The 27,097-nt window shown below is 42.9% G+C and overlaps 1 protein-coding gene across 3 annotated transcripts in view; it reads right to left on the reverse strand.

The window, feature by feature from the left end:
* The window catches only part of ABCC8 (ATP binding cassette subfamily C member 8), an 848,693-nt gene that overhangs the window by 108,230 nt on the left and 713,366 nt on the right, over positions 1-27,097 (reverse strand). For all 3 annotated transcript variants that reach the window (XM_069223742.1, XM_069223743.1, XM_069223745.1), the window contains 2 exons: positions 7,136-7,238; positions 4,331-4,444 (listed from right to left, as the gene is read on the reverse strand). In XM_069223742.1, coding sequence (XP_069079843.1) covers positions 4,331-4,444; positions 7,136-7,238 — 217 coding nt within the window. The remainder of the gene's footprint in view (positions 1-4,330; positions 4,445-7,135; positions 7,239-27,097) is intronic.

A 27,097-nucleotide genomic window follows, 5' to 3' on the forward strand; every position in this document is an offset into this window, starting at 1 on the left:
GGTGGGGATTGTGTGTCATGTGTGTTGTGTGTGTTGTGCAAACGCCTTACACATTGCCTTTGGGATAGGCCTGACTGCTCATGCCAAGCTACCAAGGGGGTGAGCAGGAGTTATCTTGGACGTGTAAGTCCTTTGCACTGACAAGAGTGGGTGGGTTCTGCCTTGCATAGGTGCATACCCTAGCCAACCAGAAACCAGGTTTTTCTATCACTGGTTGCCAGCAGTGAGGATAGGACTTGCACTTGCACAATACCATTGTGACTCATTATTTCACTACAAGGATTGCGTTTAGACCATCACGTTTTGATTCTCTTAATTTTCTCTGTTTGGTCATTTTTTCTGTTTTCAGTTCTCACTCGTGGGTATTTGGATTGTCACACTTGTACTTACTGTACCTTTTCAAAATGGGGTCAACCTTTAATTTAGAGGACCTGCCATTTTACACGCTGGAGGAATTAGAGGGGCTCTGTAGAGAGAGAGGGCTGACAGTGGAAGGGGACCTCAGGAGATCTCTGAATTTCTTTGAAAGGTTTGTGACATATGCCCAGGGCAAGAGTGTGCTTAGGGGGTACCCCTAGGATCCTGAGTGTAGTGAGGGTTCCCAATGGGAGGGCTCCCAGACCTCATCCCTAGTGAGCGGTGGCGAGACTGATCAGGAGGGTGAGAATGACCAGGCGGGGACGCCAGTTAACAGGGAAGGCCCCAGTGATAGGGATACCCTTGCTGGGTCCAGTGTAAGAAGCAGGGCTACCTCTCCTTCCTTGATGCCTGATGAGCTTAGAGATAGGCGGGAAGAGAGGGACCTGAAGTTGCAGTTAGCACGCCTAGCTGTTGCGGAGAGAAGGACTGAGGTGGAGAAGGCCTTAGTACAGGAGAGGATGGCAAAGGCAGAGAGGGCCTTTGCCAGAGAGAGACTCGCTGTTGAGTGCAGTCTGAAGATTCTGGACTCACCAGCGCTGCAGGTGGAGTCCAGTGGTGGCAACAATGTAGAGTGCTGCAGCAAAGATGTTCCTCACATACCCATAGATCTGGTACCTAGGTTCAAGGAGTGGGGGTGACATACGTCAGTGGCTAAAGGAATATGAGAGGGCTCTGGTAGAGTGCAGGATCCCTGAGAAGGATTGGGGGACTGGCCTAGGGAACTATATTTCTGAAGAGGGGAGGGATGCCCTACTGACTCTGGAAGAGCGTGACAGGGAGGGGTACTCCACTATGAAGAACGCACTGATTGGGAAGTATGGTTTTTCCCCTGAGGAATACAGAAAGAGATTCAGGGGCTGTAAGAAACGGTCCCACCAGTCTTGGGAGTAGATTGTGGAGGATTGCTGCATTGCACTAGATGGATGGGTGAAGGATAGCACAGTAAACAATTTTGAAGGGCTGTTTAATCTGATTGTCAGAGCGCACCTGCTTTGTTGTTGTTTTTCAGGGTTACGCCAACCCTTGTCAGTGTGTGAGCTCTCTGACCCCAGGAAGCTTGCAAAGGAGGCGGACCTCTGGTTGCGTACCAGAGGGTCTGGTGTGGCATTAGGGGGTGTTACTAATGAGAGTGGTCTAGGTGTTTCCCAACCATGTGTGTTGGGAAAGGCTTGTGTCCCAGGTAGGTCCCAGTGTAATGGGAGGGGTTTGGGATCCCATGACTTGTCTCAGAAGAGAGGGAGTGGGGGTGGGTTGTGTCCCAGGATGTCCGAGACCCGGCCTCATAGCCTGGGTGGTTCCATGAGTGGATGCCAGGAGGGGAGCCTAGCCACCACCGTAGGGCCATCTGCTCAGAGGGATCCCATTTTGCCAGTAGGACTTGGGCGGGTGGCTGGTGATAGCGTTTTGCCGGTCCTGTTGTCTGGTAGTCTTACTCCAGAGTGGAGGAGGTGGAAATCCAGGAGCAGGGTTGAGAAGGGGCTGTGGGCCCCAGTGGAGAACCTGGAGGGTCAGGGGTTAGCTCTGAGAGCAGAGCCCCCCAGGAATGACCTTGGTGAGACCATTTCTGGGTTGAGGGGAATCCAGGCTCTGTCAGATGGGCAGAGGTCAGGAGACCTGCACCAGCCAGACTCTTGTGTGGCCCTTGGGGAAGGTGTTTCCCTTTTGTGGGGTAAGTGTGCCTCCTAGGACGTCCTGGTGCACCAGGCAATGGTTGAACCGCAGGGTGGTGACTCTGGGTTGGATGATCAGGTTCAGGGGTAAACTCTGACCTGATGGGGAGTAGGTGTGCTCCTGAGGAAGTCCTGGTGCGCGAGGCAGTGATTCAACCTCAGGGTGGTGACTCTGGGTTGGATGATCAGGTACAGGAGGTAAACTCTGACCTGATGGGGAGTAGGTGTGCTCCCAAGGAAGTCCTGGTTCACTGGGCAATGGTCCAGTCTAAGGGTATCGTCCCTGGACTGGGTAGACAGTTTCAGGGGGTAAACTCTGACCTGGTTGTGGAGGGTGGTTAGTGTGCTCACCTCCCGTGTGGAACTTCTGGTAGCCTCTCCCAAGGTGGGGGGACGCAGAACTCTGGAAGTCGGGTCCAGGGAGGGGGAAGCTCGCCCCGGACCCTGGTGTAACCCAAGGATATCGTCCATGGGTTGGGTGGTCAGTCGCCAGGTAGTGATCCTGGGCTGGCGAGAGAGTTGTGCAGAGCGGCTGTATTCAGCGCCCTGGCAGTTATGGATTCTGGGGATGTGATTGATACCCCCCACTAGCCAACCAGAAACTCCATTTCTAACACCAGCCATCTTGGAGTAACTTTGCGCAGCCTGGACCCAGCAGAAGTGGCAGGTTGGGAAGACATTGTCAAATGGTACCTTTTTTGTTTTCTCTGTGCATAGATTTTCCTAAATCCATGAAAGCTATGGAAAGATAGAGCCCTTCTGTAATGTCGCGTTCAGGGATCGGACTCAGTTTTTAGAATGAAAGAGATTTGTCTAGTTGTTCCTCCATCCTACTTGAAAACGTCTATATAAAGTGTCTGATTGTGACAGAAGCATTTTGTAGCACTACTGCAACTGGTGAGGCCGGTCTTGAATTACAAAATGCTCTTTCTAGAGAAGCGATATCTAAGCAGTGGCTGTGAGATATCTTGAAGCTCAACTAAGAGCAGGCTTAGTCGACGGCCTCCCTGCAGTCCTAGGCGTTTTATCCATTTTTGTTTTTTTGGGAGGATAGGGGCAGTGGATTCAACCTAGGATGGAAAAACCTATTAGAAGAGACTTATATTCAGTTCGATTTTGAGATAAGTACTGCCGTGCTTGTAACTCGTCTTGATGCAACAAATATGCTTTCATAACCAAGAAGCTCCAGTGGCATGAGCGACGCATGCCAGAATTCGGTAAGTGGTTGCAGTTCTCGCATCAGCAGATCCGAACTGGAAATAAAGTTCAGAATCACTAAAATGCTTTTGAACACGAGAAAGGAGTTTTGCCCTTTCCTCACTTGTAGCCGAAATTTAAAATAAATGGTTGAATCCTAACATATGTGAGAATCGTGCATTTTTGTAAGTAAATTGGAAATGTCTCTCTGTTCAGAAATATATTTCTTTTTGTTTTTTATTACACCTTTGCGAAGTGAGATTGTCGCTCTAACCTCCAGACTCCCAAGAGAACAGCATAGCTTCTGGAGCAGGTCATGTTATATTGAAATCTGTTAATTTTAATTCGTGTCCAAAAAATAAGGAAGGGAAATCTGTACACAGTTATTTTTAGTTGCTTACTTTTGTGATATGTATACTGTTGAATTAAAATTAAAAAAAAACAAGATTGTGCCATCACTTTACTGAAATAACAACGTAATTGATATTAAATTAAAGCGACTCTACAATTACACTTAATATAGCTAACAAGAAAACCACAAGCCCTCGGAATGCAGTTTTTGCTCTGCGTAAGAGGGCAAAAAGCCACCCTATGTACAGTAATGCAGGGCATGAGCAAATGGGCCAGGTCCAGATTGTCTGTGGTGAGCGCAACCTGTCTGTCTTGAACGTCATACCGCTGCAACGTAAATATACTCAATATCATCTAGAACTTCTGTTACTGCTACCAACCATCTGTATGACCTCACATATCCCCCCCCACTAAAAATCACCCCCAACAACTAATACTCTAATCTACCACAAAGAAACTGGAGTAAATGCATGGAATGGTTTCTTGAGAGCATAAGACTAACCTCAGTAACCAACAATTACCAATAATGCCTGGGTTAAGCACTAAGCTTGGGTTTCAGAGCAGTATGTTTTATGTGTAAAGCAATACAACGCTTTGTCAGGTGTAGTAAGTGCTATATAAATGCAATTGCAGTACAATAAAATACATTAAAATACCCCAAGGTAGGAACAATTTTTGTACGGAATTCTTACCATCAGAGCATATGTCAGGCCCAAACCAACAAGTCCAGAAGACAAGTGATTGTATAAGGCATTAGTGATAGACGCAACAGCTGCAATGAGGACTACGCAGGCACCAATGTATTCCTGAAAGATACAATACAGTTTTAATACATTCATATTCTAAAACAATGGCACAAAATACTCTGCGTTGGTTCATGTGTTGGGTGGAGCAGTATTTTCATAGAAATTACCACGTCACCCGATTTGTATCCCTTGGTTTCACAGCACTCAGGGCCATAATCAACCTGGCAAAACTGTAGAAACCCTATAGGGATAGATATGAGTGAACAGGAATGGTAAAGTCAAGTCCGCAGGTTATTCCCCATTTCTGGGTACTTATCTCATAATAGCATGGAGATACTGCACAGTATTGGTAATTCAGTGCACAGCTTCATCTCCCCCTTTTTACCATGATACCTGTGATTTGCCCCTCTTTGCTGTCTTTCAGGCCTATTTACAAATATGTGGTAACAGTGATTAGTGAAAAATCCACAAACATCAGCAAATGGTAACTGCAGGGAAAAAGTTGAATAGAAAGAGCTGCAGTGTGGTTGCTGACTCTTATTTCACATTTTAACCCACGCGCCTCAAAATCCGCACAAAGAGCTAAACACGGGTGTAAGTAATGGTATTTCCCACAGATTTAGAATAGCGTTTATCGGATTTACAGTATTCTGGATTATAATGGACATGATGAAATGCATACATTAAATAGTAAAGAAGCACAATTTATGGTTTTCTGTGCCAGATTATTGATATATGTTTCACCACAGTTGAAGGGCGAGAGCATTTGCACACTTCCTTGAAAACCATTCAAAATATATCAGTGGATTCTTTTCTGGTGAGTAATTATTTTTTACTTTTGACCCATGATAAAGATTGCCCTGGCTTGAGTTTGTGCAACAATAGAAAGATATTCTTGTTGCTTGAAAAGGTTTTAAACAAAAACGCACTTGTGCTTTATACCTCTAGGCTGTTTACATTATCCTGTTTTCTGCTTTTTGTTAGTGACGATTACTTAGAGACATATCGTATTGCATACTGTTTTGGTGTAATATATATTTTTTCAAAGTGTGCAGTATGGAAATGTTATTTTCCGAAATCAACATTGTGACTGATTGATTGGCCGATGATATTTGGTCCTTTTCATGTTTTACTGAGATGTTTATAGTTTCCAATTGATGGCTCAAAGCATCCCCATGGAAAATCTTCCATCAGGTTATGATATTCAGTGATATGTATCTTGAATGCCCGGGACTAAGCACCCTTTGACAGCTCTCTCAAGCTCTCCTTGGCCCTGATGTATTTCTTGAATTAACCTAACTGAACTCCTGGAATGGAAATTGCTAGTATAGGGTCTTGTTTGCAGGTAAAATTAGATATCTGCTTGTAAACCATAGCCCATTGGTGATATGAACTATTTGTTGTTAATTGAGAGTAAGAGAGAAAACACAAGTGAACAGAAACAAATTACCCAAGAGGTGTACATGTGGGGTAAAAGTTTAATTCTTCCAGAAGGATTTTAGCAGCAAATTATATAACTTAGTTTACAACATATTAATAAACGTGCGGTTATGCATTCTAGAATGTAGCACTTCTAAGACCCGGAAAACATTTTAATTATAGATTTTTATGGATGAGGGTCAAGTACACGCTGGTCCAATATTGACAAGAAAAGGTCCATTGCAGTTAGTTGTCTGCTGGTGATCTGATATACAAATGTGAACAATGTAGTCGATGTTTATGACATGGTAAGTAGAGGAAACATGCTTCGACATTTCTGTCTCTTGGTTAACTAAATAGTGAGATCATCTTCAGGACTATGCTAAGAAGGTAATTAAAGAACCCCATGAATGCCATCGTTCATGTGGCAGTGCACCATACATTTTTGCGTTTCAAAAACAAAACAACCATTTCTTTTTTTTCTGTCTGGTATTGCCGATTTTTCCTGGCAGTGGCGGAAAGAAAAAAATACATCAGAACATCTTCGCTGATTGCAGTGATTAGTCTGATGTCCTTACTCGGATGGGCCCTGCTCAATTGGCCCATAGAAGCATACTTTCCAATAACAGAGCTAGGGGGCACTGCTATCAGAAAGATAAGGATCTACCCAACTCAAAATGAAACAGATAGATCGAGGGTGTGACAAACGGGGTTCTTTGCCACATAGAACCCTGTTCAACAAATTCTAAATTGGCCCCTAAGTATTCATCTGACAATGAAACACAGGTGCGAATATTTTAATAGAAGAAATATTTCCTCGTGTTATGTAGAAAAGAGAATTGGAAACAAAATATGATTTAGTGTTATTTTAAAGCTAACACAAACGTTAAGAACATTGAGATTCGCAAAAAAGTGTATATACATTTGTATTAGTTGAGTTTTATCATTTATGTCCTCCTTGGAGTTATGATGGGTTCTTTTTCTTGGGAGTTGAGGGATCCATTGACAGATCATTCTGGTATCAATTCATGCAGTGATGTAATGTGTCAACTGTTTTTAAATAATTATGAGTATTATTTGTACATGACACTATTCATGACTTTATGAACATGTAGTCAGTTTTCTTATGCAATTGAATTCATTCACGACATGAAGACACATTCTTTTGTCAGTATTCTTTATGATTCTTGCACAAGTAAATATGTTTCTCACTATGGTTTTTATGTTCAACTTTAAATGGGGTTTTGAGTCTAATAGCTGTTTTTTTGGTTTGCAAATTATATGTTTGAGAAGGAAACATTTCAGTCTTTCAAAACAAAATATTGTACTTGCCATGCGGATTTCCAACCAACGATTGGCAGCCGTGAGAAACAGGGAAGCTATGTTGTTAGAATCTGTGAATTCAAGAAGTTTTCTTCTGAATCGGGCTTCATACCTTGAAGAAAAAGAGCAGAAATGAAGTATGAATGTGGTTTCCTTGGAGGAGGCTAGTAACAAAGCCTGTGCGTGGTCAATTGTTAAGGATGTGTTTTTTTACGTCGACAATTGTTGCTGCATACTGTGCGATTGTGAATTCAGAGGTATGCAACGAGTTCAGTCACATATTGAAACAGGTTATATTACTGGATTAGCCTATGTGGATAGAAAATCTTCTAATGATGTTTTAGAATCGAACGAGCATGGTACTGCACGGAAGCTATAGAAGGTATGGCAAATTAATCTCAAGATATACAAATATTTGGATAGGCTGTAGATTGCTCCACGTAAAACATATTACTGTCTAAATATACCTAACATCGTTGCGCCAGAATGACAGAGCCCTAATTCCCTATTTATGCCACTATCTCTAAATCAAGAACTCAGAGAAAGCATTGCTGCATGCACCCTCATTGTCCATACATATACCTAAATTCTACCATCTCAAATTCTGCTCAGAAGTTCACCAAGGTCATTGCCAGTGTGCCTATTTATCATTCATAATAGTGAAAATGTGCATTCAGGAAAGGCATTTAAGCACTGTTAGAGTCAGCATCACTACACATCACCAGAACAGGTGTGTCTTCAGAGGAAAGGTTAGCCTATTTTTTCTCGAGTACCCCCAGTATGCTTCATTCCTCGCACCTCCATGTTCTCCCCTAGAGCTCCAATGCACCGAATGGGACAACACACTTCATTTACGAGCACAACATCCATAGTAGGTACTAGATGCTGCATTTACTTCTATTATTTATTACTCCTAAATTCATAAAAATCGTGATGTGGTATTTAAGGATTAAAATAGTGTTAGAGTTACAATTTACTACTCAAACATAATGTACACAATGTATGGAAGGGAAGTGACAAGAAACTGCTTTGGTATTTGGTCAACCAGGGATCTGTGGTGGGGGCAGTGAAGGTTTCTGGATGCTCTGATCATCTTTCTCTTCACTCCTTGATCAGGGTGGTGTTACTATGAAAGCCAGGCAGTGGCATCAGCGCGGGATGCCAGCAGAGCTTCAATGGGGTGCTTAGGGATTAGTCCTAGCCTAAAGGAGATGGGAAGCTGTCGAGTTTTTAATATCCAGGAAGCATCTCAGCCGGGTCTCATACATGTGTGCTGATTTTGTGACAAAGATTTTCAACAATTCTTCAATATGCTCAACAGAGATTGCATGTTACAGCCCACTGCAGATTACGTGGATAGAAATGTGTTTCCTGAAATGACTCACAAAATCATGGGATATCACATCTGCCCAAAAGGAACATTGAGAGCGAACCCAAGGTGGTTAAGGAGTCGATTTGTTTTAGACTAGGTGGATGATTGGATCACTGAGATTTAATTTGTTAGTGTGGCCTGGCCTGTAATGGACAGATCCCTAAGGAGTAAAGTGGATATTCTGTACTTTAATGTAGCCATTAACTCAGTCGGAGCTGTAAAGATATAGTACAAATCGCTTCCCCAGGAATGGTACAAGATTGATAGTGATATTCTGGCTGGGAACCCAACTAAGACAGAAAAATGTGTTTGTGCGACAGCATTCCGACAGTCAGTTTGTAAGCATTCAGTTGAACTGTGGACAGCCACAGAAGGTGATGAGAGCAATGCTTGCTGTAAGTCAAACCCCTGGCAATACCTTTGGGTAGCATTCCAACTCATTGTTCTTTTGACCACCATGCCAACTCCTTTTAGACCGATCCACATGCAAATCAGTCTTGACTCTGTTCCAGTAGGAACAGTCCAGCCCAAACTGCCAGCCATGGTCCTTCCTGAAGCAGAAAATAAGCAACCCAAGACCAGTTTCACCCTGATTGTTTAACTACTTTGCCAGTTAATATTGAAAAGGTTCAATTAACAGGGAAAGGGAGAATCCAATTCTCAAACATTCAGCCAAGAACATTAAAGAAAATGTACACCAATATGTTTCTCCAGTTCTCAGTTTTGCAAACTTTAATCATAATCAGGGAATTAGAGAAGTCAAATAATAATAATAATAATAAATTATCAATCCAAAAGAACCACATATGAATAATCCTTTCCACATCAAAAATACCAATTTGCCAGTTCTGAATACAGATAGCAGATGTGAAAAATGCTTCTCTAAATAAAACATTAGTTCTAAAATGTGTAAGGCTGCAATGCAAAACATAAAAGCATTTAAAGTCTAAAATGACTGCATGTCTAAAGCAAATATCAAAAGTTGAAATGACACAATGTTTCAGCAGATTCTTTATAATGTTTTGACAAAGACAGTACACAGATTCATAGCATGATATTGGATAGAGAGGAGACACTAAAATGTAACTTCAAAGCAAACCAAACCGTTGATTTCTAAACCACCTACGTGCAAATGATTTCCATTGCACAGAACTATGAGAAATACAACTTAATACAACGCACATTCATAACAACGAATATAGCAATTAAGTTTTAGCACATTATCCTTCACATTTTTTCAAATATATCTGCCAGCTACAGGGACTATAAATGTTAATTTTGCACATACAGTGACAGAGAGAGACACTGTGGCTGCAGTTAAATGCAATGATTTTCTAAAAAGCAAATGAAAAGAAAGTTGTCATTTATGTAAAGCACGGATATTATCCATCATGGATTGCACATGCTTCTTTCATTTCTTTTTAGTATTTTGTATATGATGTGCTTTTTAGAAAGTACAGCGAGCAATCTAAATACCGAACACAATCTTGCCAAGTACCACGTAAGAAGCATATGCAATCCACAATGGCTGATCTAGGTTTTTACATACATGGCAACATTTGGGTTCAGGCAGTCAGAATATGTACTATAAATAAAAAAAAGAGAAATTACATTGAAAGTACATGACATCTATGCTCTGGAGCAGCTTACTAATTCAAGCTTTAGGTTTACAACTTCCATCAGGCAAGCAAGCCCACTATTCTTCATCTGCTGTGCAAATTAACTTCAGCAGACTGTTCATTTTGGTTCATCTACACAACTGAAATACACAAGACAAAACTTTGAAGTGGAGGGAGAAAATACCACCGTGGCTTGGTCGGTGGTCCAGGGAGGCAAAACATTGTATCTCAACCACCAGCTGAACCTCTGTTTGGAGACCTGAGAACCAGGTTTGCAAAACATCTTGACTCGTTGAGTAGATGTCAGAAAAATGCCTATGACGTACTGCAGCAACACCACAACCACAGCAAAGGGTGAGGACGAGCTGACAACACTGTGACCATATATTAGCAACAAGCCCTTGCCTTGGTGAATCCATGGCAACCTCACCTCCCTTTGAGCCCTGAGTGAAGCTCTCTCCCAGCCCGAACACACAGTCATTAACATTGGCTGATATCTCGTACTGGCTGTACACTGCCACAATGATAGTGCTCGGAGCAATAATGCTAAGCATCAAGGGGCTTAAATTGCGTGACATTGCTTTTCAGTGCAGGTTTGTGAGAAAATGCACTGAAAAGCATTATCATAACCCATGATGCATGGCAGTTGGCAGGGCTGGTGTGTAAGCCCACGACTGAGGGAGAACAGGGAGGAAAACTGTCCCAACACTTGGCCACAGTCTCTCTGCTGCTCAGTGGTTGAAGTACGGATGAGGTTGACACCTTCCACTAACCCATCTTTCACTTTGGAGGATAAGAAGTCAGAGAGAAGCTCAGTCTCCTCCACTCCATCATCTGTAACTAGAAGCATGGTGACCCCAGATCCCTCAAAGGTTTGTTTGAGGAAGTTTATATGGAGTACCCTTAAGGGTTTTCTGGGAGTCTCGAGGACTAACAGGTAGGTGGCCGCCCCCTTTTTCTCCTTCAGCTCACAAGGCCCAGTGGAAATGCTCTTAGAGGGCCTGGGACTCCACTAGCTCCATTACCCAAACTTTCTGGCCAGGTTGAATCTCGCCCAGAGAAGCTTTCCAGTCATGCCAGAGTTTCCTGACTTGCTTGTTGGCTTTTAGGTTCTCATAAGCCTTCTTCCAGAATTTGCAACAGGTTTGTGAGGGCTAGCATCTAACTAATCACACTTGCTCCCACCCCTCCTTAACCGCCCTGAGAGGTTCCCTAACAGAGTGTCTATAGAGAGGTTCAAATGGGCTAAACCCAACTCCTTTCAGTGGTACCTCCCTATGGTCAAAGAGCAGGCATAGTAATAGGATATCTGACTTCCCTTTGATGGGTTCAAGTAGGCCCATAATCATGCCTTTCAGGCCTTCTTAAATCTCTCAACAATCTCATTTATTTGAGGCTGATAGGGTGTGGAGATCTTATAGGTTACTCTACACAATCATCCCACATGGACTGCATGTAGGTTGACGTGAAGGTGGTGCACTTGTCAGACACCACTTCCTTGGGAAATTGTATTCGGGTAAAAATCCTTGTCATGGCCCTACCCACTGCAGGAACAGATCACAGAGGGATGGCATCTGTGTATCTGATGGCATGGTCCACCAAAACCAGGATAAACCTATTGCCTAAGGCAGTTTTGGGATCCAAGGGTCCAACAATGCTGATGCCCACCCTTTTAAAGGGGGTGCCAACAATACAGATAAGGGATTTAGGGGAGCCTTGAGCCTTTTCCCTCTTTTCTCACTGGTCTGGCAGGTGGGAAATGTCCTGCAGAATGCATTCAGGGCCAATAAAAATATGAGACAGGCTTTGCAAAGTTATTGTCCTGCCCAGATGTCCTACCAGGGGTATATCATGAGCCAGTTCTGGTAGGAAGGGCCTGTAGCAGTGGGGGATCACCAACACATGTTGTCCCATGTACAGGTGCTTTAAGCTCACTATTTAGGAGGTAAATCTAGCCAATATGAGGTGATCACTAGAGGGGTCACCAAGTGCCTGGTCCTTATCTTGTCTTCTCAAACCACCTTCTATGCCTTACCGAACTCCTCTCTGGTGGGCCAACGTACAACTTGCAGTCCAACAAGCTCAGGCAGGACTTCCAGGGCAACCGTACCATCCCCAGTAGGCTCCAGAGAGACCACCTCAGGTGCCCCATCAACCTGTACTGAGGGAGTTTCAGAAGATGGTTTCCCATGTTCCCTGACCTTCCCTTTCTTGACAGATACCTGGCCATTTTTCCAGGCTGCAGGATTCCCTGACGCCTTCCCTTTAAAGCTATGGGCCATGTGGCAATGCAGACCCACTCAGGCAACCCTAACATCTCCAAGTGTGACCTGGGCTCTACTCCCTTTTAGATATTGTGCTCTAGGTCATTGCTGAACAGACAATTAACAGGCATGAAACCCCCTACTCAAAGAGAATCAGAGCCATTGGGTAGTGACTCTCACGGTTGTCTGCTGCTACAACCTGGTGGAATTTATAGGGTTTCACCTCCTCTGAGGATACCAGATGATCCCTGACAGTACTTATGCTGGCTCTCATATACTTCAGAGCTTCCACCTTCTGCCCATTGATGGTGCCTATAATTTGAAGCATTGAAAGGCACATGGGCTTTGGGCACCATCTCCTTGTCACCTAAGCATACCAGGGTAGCCTCTGCTAGGGTAGCATCCTGCCTGAGATGGCACATCAAGGCAACACATAGTCCCTCCATCGTGTCGCTGTCTAGGAGGAATACACAAAGGGCAACTGTCAACAACACCTATTCATGTGACCCAGTAACATGCTGCAGGGTCTGAATTGTTAGGACAAGAAAAATGCCAACTTTCTAAAAGTGGAATTTTTAGAATCATGACTTAAAATATGACAATGCCATTAAGGAGGATTTAAAATTATGTCTTAGACACCAATCATGACTTTCCTGCCTATTCCCCATCAAAAGTTAGAGCTTATTAAATGTAATATGGTAACGCAATGTTATCCTTCAAGCTGGTAGGCCTCACAATACTGAATACAAATCTGTGAGTTTTTCACTGCCAGGACTTGTAAAACCTAAAAAGCCATGCCCAGCATTTCAATTACAATACACCCTGTCCTGTTAACTGTCAGGGTCTGCCTTTGCGGTGAATTATGTGTATTAAAAATTGAGTTTTAAGCCTGAGAAGCAGGTAATTTTGCCAAGTCGAACTGAAAATTTAAAACTGCAGACAGGCTGCAGTGGCAGACCTGGGATATATTTTAAGGGGCTACTTAAGTGGGTGGCACAGTTAGTGCTACAGGCCCCTTGGTAGCATTTATTGTACCAGTCCTATGTATATAGTATATCACTTTACTAGGGACTTGTTTTAGGGAGTGAACACAAGCACTGTAGCACTGGTTAGCAGTGGTGAAGTGCACAGAGTCCTAAGGCCTTCAAAAAAAAATTTCTCAGAAAAATAGGAGGGGGAAGGCAAAACATTTGAGGGAAGACCACCCTAAGGCTGACATGTCTCACAGGGTATGTATGTGACTGGTTGCAGGTGATCGACATTCGTACCAGGACTTATGTTTCATGATAAAACTTTGGGGGTAAAGACAGAAAAGAGAGCATGAAAGAGGAAGAGAAACAATAGGAAAACTGCAACTTAGGGGGGAAACAAGACAAAGAAGAACCTGCAGGCTTGTGATAAAGTGAGAGAGACATGATGTGGAATCAAAGAAGGCAGACATGGTATTTGGCAACTCTGTAATTCAGCTGCAGCAGGAACTTAAGAAAAACGTTAGTCCCCTATAATAATAATAATGATTATTAATATTATTTTACAAACCAAGCACTGCTGGAAAACTATCAATGTGGTACAATATGTATGGCTAACAAGCACAGGTCTGAAGAATTACTCCACTTTTTTATTTGTCTAAAGGCCTTTAATGAGTGCCCCAGTATTTTCCCTGGTATTTCTGACCCTAAAATTACTGCTATCGCTGGTACTGGTATGTCTGTTGCTGTGGAAATATTGATAGTTACAAGTGGAACCCCCAAGTTCCACTGACAAACGGATTATTGCCTGGGCAATCAGGAACACTTCTTATGAATCTGCTGGTAATTGCTCATTTTCACCCAGAGTTTCACTTCATGATTTCATCGGCTTTCAGCAGCCAGAGTCCTCAGGTGAAGTTTTTGTGCATTAAGTACGTTATTAGGCCCCGCGAAATATAGTAATTGGGGAGTAATTGGGAGCTTAACTTTCCATAATTCAAGTGTTGGAAAATGGGTTATTGGCAAGGGCAGATAAGGACCTACACTTAGCAATAGGCCACTAACCTCCACTTAGGTCCAGCTAGGTCTCAATAAATTAAACCCACCTCAACCCTTGGTAGCTTGGCAACGAGTGACAAGGCTTACCTTAGGAGACATATTTTTAAAGCATTTAAAAATCACAAAACAGTAAATAAGTAAAACACAAAACATAAAGAAAATCCAACACCAGTTTGTAAAAATTGATTATATTTTTATCTTTCAAATGACACGAAAACGAATAAAATCAGATAAGGGGAACCGGAGATATGAATTTTTAAAGAATTAAACCTTTCTAGCGCATAGAAACAAAAAGCGCCAATCTGGTCATCTAGTTGCGGGGCAAAGTCAAAGTTTAAGGCCAACCACGATGGAGCCCAGCTCAGCTACAGCCCGCGGGCAGCCTCGGTCAAAAGTTTACCTTAGGACTTAGTCGTTTTTCTGGAGATTTTCTTCAGCGGGACCAAGTCACCAGTCCAATCCGGCCTCCTGGAACTCTTCTTCGGATACGCGTCATGGGAGCCCTCGGTGGAGATTTTTACCTTCGGGCTTAATCGTTTTTTCAAGGTGAAAATCCTTCGACCAGGGGAAACCTGAATCTTGATCTGACGTCCTTGGAGCCCTCTTCGGGTACACGGCCTGGGAGGTCCTGGTCAACTTCCTACGTTCGGACTTAGCCATTTTTTCGGATATTTTCTTCACCGGGACGAACCTGCAAGTCAGGCCGCGTCGCGGTTGAGGCAAGCCGGCTAGAAGTGCCGAGGCGGGTCGGTCCCTTTATGGAGCTTTTTTCCAAAAGTTCTCCAAACTTCTCCAAACTTCTGGATCTTCTTCCAGATGTTCCTTTAAGGGTTTTTTGAGGTCCACCGCTCACCCCAAGGTTCCAGAAGCTCTGAGATGTTCCTTGAGGGTGTGGACTACAACTCCCAGAATGCACCTGGTGCAAACGCCTTTTTGGCCACTGGGCAGTGGTCAGCTGGTTAGTTTCTTCAGGGGTTAGCAAGTTTTCACCTGCAGCAAACAGGGAGTCCCTCCTTGAACCAGTTGAAGCCAGGCAAACTCCTTCTTGTGGTGAAGCCCAAGTGTGCAGCTAGTGCAGTCCTCCAGAGTGCAGTGTCCAGGTGCAGGTCAGGGGTTCAGCAGGGCAGTCCTTCTTCTTCTGTAGTTCTTCCTTGTTGGAATCTGATAGGGGTATGGTAGGGATCTGAGGTGTGGGGCAGGTCTGCCAGTTTTATCCTTTCGCCTGGGTGAAAAACAGTGGGGTCCTGGTTCTCCAATCTAAAGTGTGGCAAAAATCGATCCCAGGGAGCAACATTCCTCAAAAATCCATCATGACTGAAAGTGATTTTTGGAGGTTACATCTGGCTGAGCCCACCCACTGGTGGGGCTAAAAATCCTAAACACACCCCTCTCCTGCCCTCTCCTAATCTAATCAATGGGGCACCTAATTGTCTGGGTTTGCAGGATGTGAGGGTGTTGTTGGGTTGCTCCAAATGTCCTTCCCTGCCTTTAAAGACCAGTTTGGCAGCCCTCCCCCCTTTCTGCTTCCCCATCTGCTGAGGGGAGATCTCTTCCCCCAGGCACATTTCTGGGTCTGGAGCCAGGCCACTTCACACCTCATCCAGGCAGCCTGGCCAGGCTGCCAGAGACTGGCCAATCAGAGCAAAGCAGCAAAAACACTGCAGGGCTGATGTTGGCAACTTTTCAGGCAAAGTTTTAAACTCCTTACCTGAACAAGTTATATTAAATCCCACAACTGGAAGTTGTGGGATTTATTATAACCATTTATTTGATACCAAACTTCTTGTATCTGTTACTTAAGGGGACTTTTAAAATTAAAATAAAGTCTCCCCATTCTTGCCTATGAAGGCCATTCACTACAATGAGGGAAAAACAAATTAGGCTGTTTTACGTCACCAGGGCTTATACAAATATTTTTTCAAGGTCCCTGCTTATAGTTACATGGCACCCAGCCCTAGGGGCACATAGGGCACACCTTAGGGGTGACATATATGTAAAAATAAGGTAGTTTGAGACTTTGGAACTACTTTTAATTCCAAAGTCGAATCTGCATGTAACTTTAATTTAAAAGCAGCCAGCAAGCCAGGCCTGCCTTTAAAATGACACTGGGAACCTCAGGGGGCACCACCTATGCTGGGGTCCCTAAACCTACATGTCCTACCACATACTAGGGACTTATAGGTAGGTTGACTTAGTCAATTATAATTTTCCTAATTTGCATACTGATTTTACACAGAGCACATGCCCTTGGAGTGGTTAACAGTACCCAGAGTACCATTAGAGTCAGGAAAACACGAGCAAAAAGTGAAAAATGGGGGCAAAAAGTCAGGGGGCCTCTGCAATCAGCCCTGTTTTCTCATCAAGCCTCTTGCTTCCTCTTTTCGTTTTCACGTTAGTATCGCCCTCCATGGCTTAATGAGATGAATATCACTGCCAAGAGAAATAATTCCTCTCTTAGCTTTAACATGAGAGCATGGTCTCAGTGCAACTGGGCTGGTGGTTGGCAAGAAATGTTTAGATTATTTGCTACTTTTCCTAAAAATGAAGTAATGCATCCAGTGGTTCTGCTTTGAATTGTGCAATGTTGTCACAGTTTTTGGTGGGAGGTGTTGTTAGAGTCTCCACCTTTAGGTAGACAGACTAAGGCATCTGAATGTGTGTAGTTTTGCCCTAAGGTGTAGTTCATGGGACACCTGAGGTCTGTCAGGCCCTCTGAATGTTTTTTTAATGTGACACCCATTGAAAAAAGAGGAATCTTCCAGCTGTACTACCCATACATTCCAGGGAAAGGGTCTGGCAGCGTCCGCTTTATGTGTCAGATGATGTTAGCAACAGGGCAGCTCTTGGGCTAGAAGTACAAAGGATTTTTCTGATCACAAATGGCATGATTGTCACAATCAGGCCATTTGTGATCAGAAAAATGCTTTTTGGTATGTACCAAGCCCTACTTGTGATTCAGTAGCCTATTAACAAATTGCAAATTGAATTTACGATTCGGTATTAGGTAGGGCTTCCATTCCTAATACCGAATCGCACTAGTATGTGTTAGAAATTGGGTTTCTACTTGGCAGAGGTATGCACCCTGTCCAAGTGGGGACTACATTCCTAGTCAGGGTAAGTCAGATACCCCAACTAAATTAACCTGTGCTCACCCTCTTGCTACTTGGGTCCGAGCAGTCAGGCTTAACTTGGAAGGCAATGTGTAAAGTATTTGTGCAACACTTCATTGCAGTAACACAGTGAAAGACACCACAAAAAGTCTCAACACCAGTTTGGAAAACATAGATAATATTTATCTGAGTAAAAGAAGACCAAAGTGACAAAAACCCAATAAGTAGAAGTTGTGATATAAACTTTGAAAAAGGAAATGTGCATACAATGTTTAGGAGTCGGGGGCCTCTGCAATCAGCCCTGTTTTCTCATCAAGCCTCTTGGTTCCTCTTTTCGTTTTCACGTTAGTATCGCCCTCCATGGCTTAATGAGATGAATATCACTGTCAAGAGAAATAATTCCTCTCTTAGCTTTAACATGAGAGCATGGTCTCAGTGCAACTGGGCTGGTGGTTGGCAAGAATGTTTAGATTATTTGCTAGTTTTCCTAAAAATTAAGTAATGCATACAGTGGTTGTGCTTTGAGTTGTGCAATGTTGTCACAGTTTTTGGTGGGAGGTGTTGTTAGAGTCTCCACCTTTAGGTAGACAGACTAAGGCATCTGAATGTGTGTAGTTTTGCCCTAAGGTGTAGTTCATGGGACACCTGAGGTCTGTCAGGCCCTCTGAATGTTTTTTTAATGTGACACCCATTGAGAAAGAGGAATCTTCCAGCTGTACTACCCAGACATCCCGGGGAAAGGGTCTGGCAGCATCCGCTTTATGTGTCAGATGATGTTAGCAACAGAGCAGCTCTTGGGCCAGAAGTACAAAGGATTTTTCTGATCACAAATGGCATAATTGTCACAATCAGGCCATTTGTGATCAGATAAATGCTTTTTGGTATGTACCAAGCCCTACTTGTGATTCAGTAGCCTATTAACGAATTGCAAATTGGATTTACGATTCGGTATTAGGTAGGGCTTCCATTCCTAATACCGAATCGCACTAGTATGTGTTAGAAATTGGGTTTCTACTTGGCAGAGGTATGCACCCTGTCCATGTGGGGACTACATTCCTAGTCAGGGTAAGTCAGATACCCCAACTAAATTAACCTGTGCTCACACTCTTGCTACTTGGGTCCGAGCAGTCAGGCTTAACTTGGAAGGCAAAGTGTAAAGTATTTGTGCAACACTTCATTGCAGTAACACAGTGAAAGACACCACAAAAAGACTCAACACCAGTTTGGAAAACATAGATAATATTTATCTGAGTAAAAGAAGACCAAAGTGACAAAAACCCAAAAAGTCGAAGTTGTGATCTGAACTTTGAAAAAGGAAATGTGCATACAATGTTTAGGAGTCTAAAGCAGTAGAAGGACTCCTTGAGCTCGCAAGGGAGCGTTGCAAAGTCAAAATCCAGGCTGACCACAATGGAGGGGAGATTGGCTACAGAACCCAGGTAGCATCTGCTGAACACTACATTTTTTTGTTGGAGCAATGAGGGAAGACAATGCGTCAATATTTCTGCTGCACATGGGCGATGCGTCATCATCAGATTCCTATTGAAGTGAATGCAATGTGTCCTCGACAAGCTGCGCAGACCGTAATCGGGTCACGTAGTGGTGAAGCCGCTGCATCGTTGACAGGGATGCGATGCATTGATTGTCCTGCCGTGCTCGGGATGATGTGTCGATTCTTGAAGATTGTGCATATGATGTGTCATTTCCTTGATGCGACGTGTTCAGATGCAGAACCCACTTCTGAGGCCCAGGACTGGAGAGAAGGCAAGGGTAGGACTCATAGGGTCAGAGTCCAGCAGCACCAGGAGAGTTTCAAGCAGTCTTTGAAGGGCAAGCCAGCAAGCCCTTGGAGATTCTTGGTTTCAAGGATGTAGAGTCTTTCTCACTGCTGGAACGAAGCAGCAGGCCAACACAGCAAAGCAAGCAGCAAAGTGGCAGTCCCTCCCACAGCAGCAACAGTAGGCCAATACAACAATTCAGTAGCAGAGTGGCAGCCCCAGTCCCTCCTGTCAGAACTGCAGTCTTTTTTCCTGGCGAAGTGTTCTTGGCTCCAGTAGAGATCGGATTTGCAGGGGTTTGGGGGCCAGTACCTAAACCCAAAAAGGCCTTTGATTTGGGGGAGACTTCAAAGGAGTTCTCTGAAGTGCACAAGGATCTCTTTCACCTCAGCACTGTCTGCCAGGCTATCAGTGTGGGGGTGATCAGCATTTTGTGTGCTGAAAGGACACCAACTATTGAAATGTAAGTGTCAAGTTCTTGCCTTCCCTCTGCCCAGGAAGACTCATCAATATGCAGACAAATGCAGATGCAGCTGAGTGTCCTGTGAAGAAGGACTGTCCTGTTGCTGAATAGAGGGAATTCAGAAAGTGTAGCTGTCAACCAGTCCAAATCAGATGTGTATTCAGAGACATGCTAAGGCACAGAATGGTTTAAGGTAAGAAAATGCCAACTTTCTGAAAGTGGCATTTTCAGACTTACATTTTAAAATCCGACTTCACCATAAGTTATGGTTTTAAAATGTTAGTCCAGAGACACCAAACTCCACATCTGTGTTTTTTTGCAATTGGTAATTACACTTAGAAGATATTTTGAGGTAATCCCAATGCTATCTTATGAGAGGGATGGACTTTGCAATATTGAAAAAACAAATGTAGGAGTTTTTCACTATCTAACTATGGCTTACCTTAGGGGTGACTTAGATGTAATAAAAAGGAAGGTTTAGGCCTGGCAAGTGGTTACACTTGCCAAGTCGAAATGGCAGTTTAAACTGCACACACAAGCTCTGCAGTGGCAGGCCTGAAGCATGTTTGAAAGGCTACTGTAGTGGGTGGCACAATCAGTGCTGCGGGCCTACTACTAGCATTTAATTTACAGGCCCTGGGCATAGGTAGTGCCTTTTACTAGGGACTTATAGGTAAATTACATATGGCAGTTGAGGAGAAGCCAATGATACCATGTTTTAAAGTATAAAGCACCTGCACTTTAGCATTGGTCAGCAGTGGTAAAGTGCACAGATTCCTAACAGCCAGTAAAAATGAGTCAGAAAAATGGGAGGTAAGAGGGCAAAATGTTAGGGATAACCACACCAAGGATGCCAGGTCTAACAGTATATATATGAATGTTTTGTACCCAAAATGCGGTCACAAAACATTTGCTTTTCACCACCAACTTCAAGTTGGTAATAACCCATTCAAAAATGGGAAGGGGTTCACAAGAGAACCCTTTCCCTTTGAGACTGTTGGAAAAATATTTTTAAGAGCAGACAGTAGTCTCATGGACCACTGCCTACTCTTAAAAAATGAAAAGAAAACTTTTAATTTTTCTTTTTGAAACTCATCCATTTTCCTTTAAGGAAAATGGGTTACATTTTTTTTTTTTAATTGCTTTGTTGAAAAGCAATCACAGACATGGTAGTCTACTGACCCCAGCCGACCACCATCCCTGTGATTTTTTGCCATTCCCAGTGGGTCGCAAACCGAGACCTACCTCAGTAATATTCATGAGATAGGTCTATTTGCGGCCCACTGGGAATCTCAAAAATATTAAACCTACTTTACTACATTAGTGTTTGCGATTACCAAATAGCGAATCTCAAAAATTCTCTACCTGGTAATCAAGTAAACTAATGCTTGTACATCTGGCCCCTAATTTCTTGTGCAATGTGCCTCGGGAACAGGATGTGTGGATTAGTACCCAACCAAGGGCCTGATTGAGGTTTCGGTGGAGGAGTTACTCCGTCACAACGCCGAAGGATATCCCATCTGCCGAAATCTAAATCCCATCGGAAAACAATGCGATTTCGATTTCGGAAGATGGGATATTCGTCACCGTTGTGATGGAGTAACCTCCCCCAATCCACGCCTCCTCCCCGCCCGGCCGAAATCTAAATCAGGCCCCAAGTAGATACATATTAGCACAAAAACTCTGCATCATATTATTCGGAGAGCTCTGAAGTGACCAAAAGGAAACACACAACCGTCATAACTTTATAAGACTTCCTAAATAAATAAAGGCCGTCTTTGTGGTTCACTGTACATAATGGATTGTCCCTATGCACTAATGCCTTTTTCTAATGTAATGCACCAAAGTGATAGTCATGTTATTGACATCAGAAGGACGAATATCTGAAAAGGCCCCAGGATATACTGAGTTCACACTTTGATCAATTTACAGGATTGGCTGTATTAGAGGTTCTTTGGAAGGATAGTTTATTATTTTTCAGCTGTGTCCATTCACTGATGGACGAACTTTCCCACAAAGCAATTCATGTATGCCTAAATCATTTTTCTGGTAATTAGAGTTATTGGACAATGTATCAATATTGGTGTTATAAAATGTTTCAATAGTGCAACGCACTTCCGAGGTATAATACTAAATGTTGCTGTAGATCTAGACATTATCGTGCTTGTAGAATGGAGCTGTAGCGCACTCGATAAAAAAAAATCAGCGATTACGAAAGACAATGTGCCATGGAACAGTCTCTACACTGTTCGGATAGAAATCCCTGTGCTGTCGACCTCCCACACACTGTGTGGAAAAATAAAATATGACTACAGTTATCTCTGGCTTTACAGTAAACGCTACCATCATTCCTTTATTTATTACCAGTGTCTTCAAAGGCATTCGTCTTATGCAGAGCACAAGATTTATGATTAAAACAGTCCAGTGCATTTTTCTAGCATTGCAGGTGTTATTCAGTATTTATGAGAAGCACGTGAGCGCACGGAGTGTTATTTTTAATTCTTGCACCACTGTTCCCTGAATGTTAAGTATTTGGGCTTTGACATTTCGAATACCTCAAAATAAAACTGAGAGCACTTAAGGAGCAACTGACTGTTGGCGGTGACATGATATGCGGCTGGAACTTTGTGTCACGTGGATATTTTTAGACGAGCGGGGGCGGGGCGTCTTGCTGGAGTTGTAGAATGTGGATTCTGGAAATCAGAGCTACTGCCGCTCACACTTGAAAGATTGTGTCCGAGAACATCCAGGATTCAAGAAAGTCCTAGGGAAACCTGCCAAATGTAGAGGTGGTAGAGCCACTAAAAGCTTGAGTCAGACACCTGGCTCTGGCTCAGCTCAAGGTCATCTTGGAACCTCAAGCCCAAAACGAGCCGTGCTTTTATGTGAGGCAATGTAGATTTGTGGCTGCAGCTGCCGATCTAGTTAGAAGGGGAACTATTTCGAATCCAAGCCTCGCTCAGCATCTTTGAAATCCCACCAAATCTCCCTGGTATCAAAAAGAAATTGTTCAATGCAGTTTGAGTCTGTTGTGAAGCACACTTAAATCCTTAGGCAAGGATCCCATTAAGTAAAACTACCAAGCATATAATGTGGATTAGCCTATCATTCACACTGTCCTCTAATTCTCTAAGAATTCAATTCAAGATAAAGCATGAATCGTTGCTGTTGTCAGAAAGAGATACCCATCTGGTGGTTGAAGTACACAGTGTAACACTGTAAAATCTGGGATCAACCTGGGCTTCCTTGCTTGACCAAATTCTGTCACAAGCCTCATTATCAGGGCCATCCTTATGGCGGTGTGACCGCACTGGGTGCTGACCTGGTTGGGAGGGGGTGCTAATCTCAGGGGGGCACTGTGTTTAGCAATAAACGTAAAAGCACCTGCTGACAAGTTCATGGGAGAGAGAGAGAGAGAGAGAGAGAGAGAGAGAGAGAGAGAGAGAGAGAGAGAGAGAGAGAGAGAGAGAGAGAGAGAGAGAGAGAGAGAGAGAGAGAGAGAGAGAGAGATATATATATATATATATATATATATATATATATATATATATATATATATATATATATATATAGGTGTTTTGTCCAGTGGCAGTTTTGACTCACCATAAAGTAGTGCAGACGGTTAATATATCTGATGCAAAGAACATAACTATATTTTATGTGACCAGCTGAGTGTATTGGTAAAGCCAGATTTTACCAGCACTTTAAAACAAATGAAATGTATGTGAGAGAGGGGCTATGGCGAGATGAGAGGCACTTTTGCTGGGTGGAAGTGAGGGAATCCAAAGAGGTGATTATGGGGTAGGGGGTGACAAATAAAATTGTCACACAGGGTGCCAACATCGCTAAAGCCGGCCCTGCTCATCATCACGAGAGCACCTTTGAATACGCGAGGTTGGCGTGGCCGCTGTACAAGAATCGCTTGCGTTCCATATAATAGACTGCAATGCTGCTACATATATATGAAGAATGTAGGACAAATTTAAGGTACAAATAAGCTCTAACTTGCTTCGTAGTTCACTGAAAGCATTACCATCAGGGAGGGGGCCAGAATGTTTCTCTGTGTTGAAAAACTCTCACTTCTAAGGAAATACTTTAGTGTGACATGCCTGGCTGCAACACTGTGTTGGTACTGGTAGTATAGGGTTTGCACAGGAAGACTTCTCTTCCAGTACAAAATACTATGCTTAGACATAGTTTAACACTTTCCCCGTTTTGAATAGGCGCTGTACAGTACAGCACACATTCAAAGAGGAAAAAAAGAGAAATAAAAAACATTTCTTCAAGACAAAGCCAGCCACAAAAATGAGTATTTTTTTCTGCAGAAAGCCCTGACTACTGAGTTAAAAACCATGGGTGAGTACATGGGAATGCTCATTTACGACTGATGGTACACCGACATGCAAAGCAGCGCTAATACTACTTTGTGTTACTTTACAGCTACTTCTAGTGCAAATAATATTTTGGACTGGAGAGTAAATGCCATTTGTTTGCAATGGTTTGCTTCACTTTTTTGACACCAACTCAATGCAAATTATTAGCGATACCTGCGTGTTTAGAATAAAGAACAAGTGTTGATGTACAAAGTTAAAACACTTCTGCATGTTAAAGAAATACACTTTTTGGAATTTTTTACGAGACCCTATCATATTCTAGCATGGTCTTGGCTCAGCTGTCCCCGTTAATTTGTTGGCACACCTACCTTTACCACAGTGCAGATCATGTAGTCCAGCATTCCAACCAATTATTTTAGGTCAAAGGCTGCTGTTATAAAACAGATTAACATGTTGAAATAGTTCATAAGGAAAGTGGTTTTGAGTATCCCGAAATCAGACGATGCATCTCAGTGTACAACTCTGCACAAAAGTGACCTTGCGTCACCTCTACTCGCCCAATGCATTTCATAGAATGCTATTCTCATACTAGTTTTACAACAGACACAGTGCATACCATACTATGGACTGGATCTATGCCAGATTTGAATAATACACAGTTTAATTTTACATTCAATTAATAAAAATGACAACCTGTTACATAGTCAGTGCTTACAATGAATACCTGAAATTGATCTGTCTCTGATTGTCAATGTGGGAGCAGGGGGGGGCCACCAATTCTGGCGTGAGTGCAGCCCCACCTCTTTTTCCCCTGTCACTCCAAGAGCCTGAAGGTTTATAGATCTCCAGACCCTCAGAGTGACACAGGGAAAAAGTACAAACTGCAACCATCAGGTGAGCATAATTTGTATGGGTTTAGTGCGCTGGTGTAAAATAGTGTCTCAACGAGGGCTGGACTCCGTGGGACTTGAAAATAATCTCTACTCTGTCAGAACTCAATAAGTGATAGCCGAAGATCAGAGGGATGAATGCAGCTCAGCCGACCATTAGAGAGTTTAAAAAAAAATAATCTTGAAAGTTGATGCTGTTTGTGCATTTGTGCGTGTATGACTGTATATGTGTATATGAGTGTGTGTGCACGTGTGTGGGCGTGCACATGAGTTTGAAGGAATGGGTGCTGTGCCTACCTACAGTTATATATTGACCCATGCGTTTGGTGGTCCTTTCGCTTCATTGTGGGCATTGAAGGAATGATGGTGCCCGCATATGTAGTTGTGTTGGCCTTGGCATAATGGTGATAATTCTTAGCATTTGTAAACATTCAATGCATGATTATGCCTGTCCAAGGTAAAATTCTGACTCTGGTCTAAAGATGACAATGACTTGTTTTCATGGAATGGCGGTGTAGATCACCAACCTTTGGTATAATGCTGCCACTGGCACAATAATGGCAATTATTAACATTGTGTGTGCCTCATGTCGGGATGGTGCACAATGTCTGCTAAGGTATAAAATGAATTATTCCTGGCATATTCCTTTGTACATATGTTACGTGATTTGACTGCACAATGATGCATACCTTGGCCTCCGGGGCTATGGCCTCCTCAGCATGCAAATCGTACAGCAGATGGTTTACACTGAATCGTCAAGAAGAGAGGTTAAAAGTAAGGAAGGCAGAATAAACCTAGTGACAGAACTATGCAGAGGAGAAGCATGCATCTGTAAAACTCAACTCAGATTCTACAAAACCTCCTCCTCCTGCAACGGCCACCTTTATTACATCCCACCTATCATCATCTGCAAAAGTCTCGTGTGAAAATGTGTGGCACGGGAATCTCCATCTTGTATGATTTATTGGGCGGAAGCAAATTGTGAATAACAAGTGGACAGACCATGGGATGATCAGGGCTGACCCAAGGCGTCTCAATGTTTAAATGAATACATTATATATGTATTACTACACAGAGGAAGGTTCGATAGCTAAAGCTGTCTCTGGGCCGGACTTAAAATACACACAACGGAAACTGTTCAAGAATCAAGCCAGCTTTACATTTCAATTTGAAATATTCTCCCCAGCCCATACATTGGATACCATTTCAAACGCAGATATTTGCAATACAAATACCATAATATAACACTACATTTGGACACTTTTCTTGTCCCTCCCTCTCTCACTTCCAGGCACTATTTGTTACTTGCGTAACTGTTTTTCTTTAAATATTCCACTATGTCACTATTCCCATATTAATCAAGCCTTCCCTCTGCAACATTTGTTCACATCACATTTCCAGTCCCAACTTCTTGGCAACAGTGACTATGATTTTTGCTTCCATACCCACCATCTTCAAATTTCAGAACACATTCACTCCGTCTCTGGTTGAATTGCCAACCATTATTATACTTAGTATTACCATACATCGTATTTTATGTATATAATGTTAATTCACCTTTACTTCTAGAAACCAATCTGCTAGGGGACCTTACTTCATCTGATAATGAAAAGTGTTGTTGGCTGAAAAAGCTAGGACTGGCTGGAGGTGTCACATAATACACACAAGCCACTAGCTAGCAAATAAAAAATGTAGACAAAGATTCGAATTATTTCACACAAGCACATGTAATGATCAAATGAGGCTAGACAACATTGTACTTTTTTAAGTCTTGCTACAGAAAGAGTTAGATGTCTGCAATTTCTCATGGTACCAAGTACAAGTAAGAAGTGCTACACAAATAGTGTCCATTGGGTCAGCACAATTCAGCCATTGTCTTCCATTGGTTTTTCATGGTTTGCAAGTAAATGGACGGACTGTTAATCAAGGCTATGGTATTTTGAGGATAGTTACTTTGTCACATTTGTGTTGCGTAGGTGAGGATACAGAAGGAATCCTCTTGTACACTGTACAAATCAGAGTGACTGTGTGTTCTTTCATGTATTTTCTTTACTGGTGTGTTGGCTTTTTAATTGCTATACATTTCTTTTGTTTGGGAACAGAATCCTATTTGT

This window comes from Pleurodeles waltl, chromosome 3_1, assembly GCF_031143425.1.
Source record: "Pleurodeles waltl isolate 20211129_DDA chromosome 3_1, aPleWal1.hap1.20221129, whole genome shotgun sequence".
Taxonomy (NCBI): Eukaryota; Metazoa; Chordata; class Amphibia; order Caudata; family Salamandridae; genus Pleurodeles; species Pleurodeles waltl.